General features: G+C 35.2%; 1 protein-coding gene across 1 annotated transcript; it reads left to right on the forward strand.

The window, feature by feature from the left end:
* Window positions 1-519: 519 nt before the first annotated feature.
* Window positions 520-6,950, forward strand: LOC114178219 (pyrophosphate--fructose 6-phosphate 1-phosphotransferase subunit beta-like). The gene is made up of 16 exons (XM_028064002.1): window positions 520-818; window positions 912-1,073; window positions 1,176-1,297; window positions 1,783-1,836; window positions 1,933-2,039; window positions 2,327-2,432; window positions 2,875-2,938; window positions 3,895-3,983; window positions 4,081-4,212; window positions 4,338-4,508; window positions 4,604-4,719; window positions 4,932-5,043; window positions 5,187-5,271; window positions 5,835-5,879; window positions 6,197-6,265; window positions 6,449-6,950. Exons 1-16 carry the CDS (start codon window positions 623-625, stop codon window positions 6,523-6,525), a joined length of 1,707 nt encoding a protein of 568 aa, XP_027919803.1. The 5' UTR covers window positions 520-622; the 3' UTR covers window positions 6,526-6,950.
* Window positions 6,951-7,630: the final 680 nt, after the last annotated feature.

Raw genomic sequence — 7,630 nt, forward strand, 5'->3', positions numbered from 1 at the left:
TCTCAACTAATATCAATTAATTTGAACAAAAATCAGTTTTCCTAAATCAACTAGGGTAATTTATGTTAACACTGCACCATACTAGTATAATTTATCATCTGAAATGTTTTTTTTTTTTGACACAGCTAACTAGTATTATATAATATTAGTATTAAAAGTGATTTTTTCTTTTACATTCTGGAAAATGAAAGTACATAATTGTTTATAATAATCAAAATCAAAAGCAATTCACATGATCAGACTTTGCTTTTTTAATCGCCGTTACCGTAAATCCGCTGGTTACCAGACAAGCCAAAACTGATGACGGAATGCTTCTAAAACAATTCATAAATCATTGACAGCAAAAAATGCTTCACCAACCAAATGTCGTTGCTTCACGATTCTCAACTATCTAATCTCATCTAATCTCTTTAAGTTAGATAACCTCTTTTTACCCAAAACTAAATAATTATAATTTGGTAAGCCTAATTTTTGTTCCTTTTTTATTTATATTTTTTTTGAGTTAAAGTTGGGTAAGGTAAGGTAAGTGTTTCATTTTGCATTTTACACTTCGCCTTTGCACTGGTCACTTCACACAGTTACTCACTTCAACACCGACTCACACTTTCTCCAACAAATTTCAATGGCGCCGTCTTTCGCAATCAACGGTGGCTTTCCCGGCACCAGAATCACTCCTCCTTCCGACACCGGCCGATTCGCCGCCGTCTACAGCGAGGTCCAAAACAGCCGAATCGACCACGCGCTCCCTCTCCCCTCCGTTCTCAAAAACCCTTTCGTCATCGTCGACGGTCCCCAAAGCACCGCCGCTGGCAATCCTGGTCTCTCTTTCCCTCCATTCGCTACTTCAATTTTCCGTCAACACTTCCATTTCCATGTAATTTGAGATCTTATCTGTATCTCTTCTTTTGCAGATGAGATCGCGAAACTGTTCCCGAACCTGTTCGGACAACCGTCGGCGAGTTTGGTGCCGAGTGATTCCGCTCCGCTGCATGTGAATCGGAAGCTGAAGCTTGGCGTGGTTCTGTCCGGTGGTCAGGCTCCTGGCGGTCACAATGTGATTTCTGGAATCTTCGGTAAAGGATAATTTACATTTCAATTGAATTTAATCAGAGTGTTTAATGTGTATGTTTTTATATTTATTAGGTTTAAATTTGAACGTTTGGTTTTCGTTTTAGATTACCTGCAAGACAAAGCAGAAGGAAGCACATTGTATGGTTTCAGGGGTGGTCCAGCTGGCATCATGAAGTGCAAATACGTTGAACTCACCTCAGAATATATTTATCCTTATAGAAACCAGGTTTATTTTCCTAGTTACAACTTTCTATAGGTGTAGTTGGGCACAATTTGTCATCGTCATTATTATTGATTTTATTGTTCGAATAAAAATTTAGTAGTTGCTAATTGGAGCTTCACGTATTCCCTTTGTACATTGACTCTTTAACTGGTAACATCGGCCTTTTGTTTTCTTCAAGTAAGGTTTCTGGATAAACATCTGTCTTTGACTGTGATGTTGTTTGTAATTCTTGACTTCTGAATCTGATGCCGTAAACTTTATGCTTTTGATATGCCTTCTGTGGGTCAGTCGTGTCTGTAAATGTTTCCAATTGAGTTGTCCTGCTGTAGTTGTTGCTACTTTTCCCTAGAAATAATAATCAGGAGATTGTGATGGCTAGTGGGAATAAGTTCTATTGGCAGGGTGGTTTTGACATGTTGTTGCTATTTTTCCCTAGAAATAATAATCAGGGGATTGTGTTGGCTAATAAGAATAAGTTCTTCTGGCAGGGTGGTTTTGACATGATTCGTAGTGGGAGGGACAAGATTGAAACTCCAGAGCAGGTTGGCTTACTGTGTCTGTCATTCTGCTGCTTAAACTGTTCATTTGAACTCTTGTACATCTTCAAGTCTGAATAGTAATTTATTTTACTTGTACAGTTTAAACAAGCTGAAGAAACAGTTCAGAAGCTAGACTTGGACGGCCTTGTTGTTATTGGTGGAGATGACTCAAACACAAATGCATGCCTACTTGCTGAGCATTTCAGGTTTCTATGAATGGACTTTTACTTTTGGCATGATCTGCATCCAGGAACATGGATTTCCCAACATTTTAATTTTTATACGCATGTAGTGGTCTTTAGCATTAAGGTCCATTATTTTAACTTTTAGTCAATGCTATTTCTAGTGTTGGGGTCTTCAATACCCCTTGACCTTTTTTTGGGATCTTTACTTCTCCAGGAACCAAAACATGATTTTTGCTTGTTAATTTGTGATTGATCTACAATGTTTCTGTTTCTGTTTAATTATTGTTCGACTGATTTAAATTATACAGGAGTAAAAATATGAAAACTCGTGTGATTGGGTGCCCTAAAACCATTGATGGTGATTTGAAATGCAAAGAAGTTCCCACGAGTTTTGGGTTTGATACAGCATGCAAGGTGTGTATAATTATGTATTGGTCTAATCTTTTATGCTATTGTAATATGTAAAAAAGGCAATTTTATCTTTGCAACATGAATAATTTGCATAACACAAACTATGAATGGGAATATCTTACTATATAAACAGGGAGTTTTTGAGAGAATCGGATGCATTACATTTTTCCTCAGCAATGCAGTCAACATTTTCATAGAATTTTTTTTAACCTTTAATGTGGTCCTTGATTTTGTATATAATTTGTTGTATGTTCCATGAGTGGTACTTTTCTTTTTAATTTTATCATATGGTGTGCCATCTGGTTGGTCTTTTTGTGATGAATAGTCTTATGATATTTAAAACCCCCATTCCCATAAATTCTCTAAATAATGTTTTGTAGTGCTTATTCTTTTAAATATGCATTTCATGCTTGCATGTTCTGACCCAGTTTACTTTTTTATATAGATTTATGCAGAAATGATTGGCAATGTTATGATAGATGCCCGATCAACCGGAAAATATTACCATTGTAAGTATCTGAAAAAAGATGGAAATATTTTAGAACTATAGCAATTATAGACTGGATGCTTTGCTGAGGGTTACCAATCTTTAATGCTTAACTTAGGACATTCATGTTTGCTTCCGTTACTTGGATATGTACCAATTGCGAGTACCACTTCTTTTTGATTCTGATGCGAAAATATGAAGTCAGTTTCAATGTTCTTTCTTTGGATTCTAAAATTGCAAAATCAACTATCCTAACGATGAAAGTATGGTATTGTGCTTAAAGGCCATTATTTGCTGCACATGCCTTATTCTTTTGACTCAAATATCCTGTTCACCCATCTGAATTTTATGCTTTGTCTGATAGACAAGAGTGAAATAGGTTAGATGGAAATAAGTCGGAAGAGTAGAGAAATAGATGAAAAATAAAGTAGAAACTAAAGTTGGAGATACTCCCCGCCATTCACGTTGCATCAAATCCAATCTTTCATGAGCAGACTACACATTGAAATTGATTGTTATTGTGAGAGAAGGTGCCCTCAGAAGAAATCATCATTGACTTTGTGAACTCTGGGGACCAACATGCAAACATACTCACTGAATCACTGAAGAACCCTCATATTGATCACATTTTTAACAAGTTTAACTAGTATGACATACATGTGTTCCTACTTGAGGGAAGTGTAAAAGATATGATTTGATCATAGTAATTAGGGAAATATGTACACCTGATAATGAGGATAGTCTCCTTTATTAGCCATTATAAGATTTCCCTATATTATGCTTTGAATGATTATAAAGAAAGGATTTACTTTTGTGATTAAATGCACAATTCATAACGACAAAGAAAATCTTTAAATTTCATGACGTTTTATTAAGTCATTTTGCTCACTCAGTCTTTCTCTCACGCACTGTGTGTACCTGTTCATTTTTGCTGTACTGAGTTTCAAACATTGGGTAAGAGATGGCACATGTATGCAGTTGTTCGGCTGATGGGACGTGCTGCTTCACACATTACACTGGAATGTGCTTTGCAAACTCATCCAAACATTACTATTATTGGAGAAGAGGTTTCTAATAAAGCTTATCATTTTATCTATGTTTGATCAGTGACTCGTCAGGGCTCTCATAAAAAAATTGACTTGGCATGCAAATATCTTATTTCAGGTTGCTGCCAAGAAGATGACGCTGAAAGATGTCACTGACTACATTGTGGATATCATTTCTAAAAGAGCAGAGGATAATTATAACTATGGAGTTATTCTTATCCCTGAAGGTCTAATTGATTTCATTCCAGAGGTAGCTATTCTTGCTAATCATAATCATTCGTTTCTCCCTGTGTGATGATGCTTTGGATCTGTTCATCTACAATCAAACGGAAGCACAGGTCAATGATGTCACTTTTATATTCTTTTTGTTTGCAGGTCCAACACCTTATTGCAGAACTCAATGAAATTCTGGCCCATGATACTGTGGATGAGGGAGGGCTGTGGAAGAAGAAACTCACTGATCAGTCATTAAATCTTTTTGAACTTTTACCTAAAGCAATTCAAGAACAATTAATGCTTGAAAGAGATCCGCATGGAAATGTTCAGGTGCTTAATGGTGTTATAGTGCTATGCTTGCTGTGTTTATCTTGTCCTGTAATGCAATTTGACTGAACGTCAATGCTGGTATTTCTTTCCAATAGGTTGCCAAGATTGAAACAGAGAAAATGCTTATTCAAATGGTTGAAACTGAGTTGGAGAAGAGAAAGCAACAAGGCACATATAAAGGGGGATTTAAGGGGCAGTCCCACTTTTTTGGGTACTCCATCTAGTTTAGATGATTTCTTTGGTTTTGAAGGTTTGATGATATGAATTGTTATGAAAATGAAAAGTAAGAGGTTCTGTGTTTGTGCTTTACAATTTGTCTTCATCCTGGGTTAAGAAAACTTTCTTTTAACCATACAATAGCTATCATTATCTTTGATTTCTTTTGTTAGAGGTTATAGTTACCTGTACTCTTAAAATATGCAGCTACGAAGGGAGATGCGGCTTGCCAACTAATTTTGATTCTTCTTACTGCTATGCATTGGGTTATGGTGCTGCAGCCCTCCTGCAATTTGGGAAGACTGGATTAATATCATCAGTTTGTGCCAATGTTCTTTTCATTTATGTTATGATTTCAAATTAAATATCTCTTCTAGATTGGTTTTAATGGTTGTTTTGATTTGTTTGATAATACTTGGGCCATCAACTCAGTATTTGGATTTGCTATGATATTTTGATCAGGTTGCGAATTTGTGTGCTCCTGTAGAAGAGTGGACTGTTGGTGGAACTGCACTCACTTCACTGATGGACGTGGAGAGGAGACATGGTATGCGTTGTGATCTATTGGACCTTTTGTTTTGCTCCAAAACCTTTTTTTTTTGTTTTGATTCGTTACACCACATTTTTTCTCCATACTCACGGTCCATTTGATAGGAATGAAAGAAATAAGTGAGAAATACTAAAATAGGATGATGGAAAATAGAGTGTAAATGAAGGTGTTTTCTTTAAGAAAAATAGGAAAGATAAATATGTGAGAAATGGAAAGGTACCTGATAAGTTTCACAACTCGCCTCTCGTTTCTCTTCAATCAAACACATTATGTTGTGTTTCCCACCTATCTTTCACCTTTCCACTCTATTTCCCTTTTACCAAACAAAGGGTTTGGTCCATGTTTATGCCCAAATGTTTTTATAGTTTAGTATTCAGTACTAATATATTTTAAATTAGAAATATATTTTTAGATGTATTTTATGGACTATCAATCACAAGGAATTGTTTCTTTTGATACTGATGGCAATATTAAAATTCCTGAGAATTTGTGTGCATTTCATTTATTTGAATGCTTTCTCCGATGTTCTCTGTTAATAAATTGTGAGGTTATCCTTTTAGGTAAATTCAAGCCTGTGATCAAGAAGGCAATGGTGGAGCTTGATGGTATGTATGTATATATGTTCATTCTTTCTTTGCTCCCCAAACTCACTGATAACTATATTTTTCGTTCGCATGGAAGGGATAGCAATGAAATGAAGGAGAGAAAATTAGTCTTTTTTATGGGTGAATATTTTTTACCTTGTCATATTAATAACCATGACATGGTTGATTGCTCAACCTTCAAGTTCGTGTATGCAGAATTTCAGTTCTTTATAAATAAGAACTTTTCTGTGTCAGATATTATTGTGATTGTTTCTATAAATTCTCCAATTTTGTTGGATACTGATCGATTACATACATTTTTCACGTTGAATCTTCAGGGGCACCCTTCCAAAAGTTTGCCTCCTTGCGGGATGAGTGGGCCCTAAAAAATCGCTACATCAGTCCAGGTATGCACTGACAAGTTTATGCACTCATTGTTTATTTTATTTTTTTGCACCTGCCATACTCTTTTCTTTAGTTTATAACTTGTGTTGTCGTTTTTGTTTGTTAGAAACTATAAAATAACGCGGTAAGTTGCAATTTATTTGAATGTTGAAGTGGAGAAACGCTGATGATAATTATTACTGTAGGTCCGATTCAATTCACTGGGCCAGGATCAGATGCTATCAGTCAAACTTTACTCTTGGAGCTTGATGCACAAGCTTAGATATATTGCGAGTCCTTTTTTGATGGTGGCAATTAATGTTTTTCGGGAAGTACTGCAAATATAATAGACCGGAGATTAGTCAAGCCGTTGTGTTTTTCACTTTGGAACTTTGCTATAGAAGAGTTTATGCTTTAGTCGATGTGTATTTATTGTAAACTCCTGTTGCCTCAGCATCATCGACTTATGTGTATGTTCTGGGAATATTTCGCTGCGTGATATTCTAGTTCAATGTTCATTTGTCTCACCATTTAGGTGCCACCACCGCAATGGTGATGTAAATTTAGTGCGAATTTTAAGGTGGATTGTGTTTGCACAAGAAAACCAAATGGTCTGTTTCAACGCTGAGTATTAAAACTCTGCGAAGTTGACCAACAGTATCGAGTAGTGATTATCGCAATTTACAGAAGAAAAATCCTTATTGCTAACTACTTGAATTAGTTTATTTAGACATAATATAAGTAGATTTTAAAAGAGTTTTTGAAAAATGTAATAGTTGGTTTTCGGAAATATTATTTTCCACACATATGCCTAGAACTTTGGATTTGATGGTCTATATTCTTTGGCATAAATTCAATGTAGCTTGTAAAAATAATTTCTAAGGAAATAAGAATGTAATTTTCTTATACTTCCAACCGACATGGACAGGAATTCATTGCTTTACTTTCTGTTCGTTTGAAAGTCAACTGTCCTGTATCTATAAATATTTGCATGCGTACAAAGTGTAACAATCGGAGTTTTATTTGTTTTCTGTTTTGGGCGTGGTAACTGACCTTATTTTGCTTGCGCATGAATGTTCCTTGTTTCGCTTTCTTTTCTGCTTGGAGAGAGTAGAGATTTCCTTCTACCGGAAAAAAAAAATGTAAAATTGAAAATGGGAAAATGATTGTTGACAACTTTTTTTTCTTAGACAACTTTTTTATTTTACAATCCTATCGAAAAAAAAAGTGTAAAATTGAAAAAGAAAATGTTTTTTATCTTACTAGGGAACCATGCTCATTTAGTAACAATAAGTTTATCATCCTCGTACACAAAAAATAAAAAAATGTAATGTGATTAGAGGAAAAATAATAAATATTAATAAGATATACGGTATATTGCGCTATAC

This window comes from Vigna unguiculata, chromosome 3, assembly GCF_004118075.2.
Source record: "Vigna unguiculata cultivar IT97K-499-35 chromosome 3, ASM411807v1, whole genome shotgun sequence".
NCBI classification, from domain to species: Eukaryota; Viridiplantae; Streptophyta; class Magnoliopsida; order Fabales; family Fabaceae; genus Vigna; species Vigna unguiculata.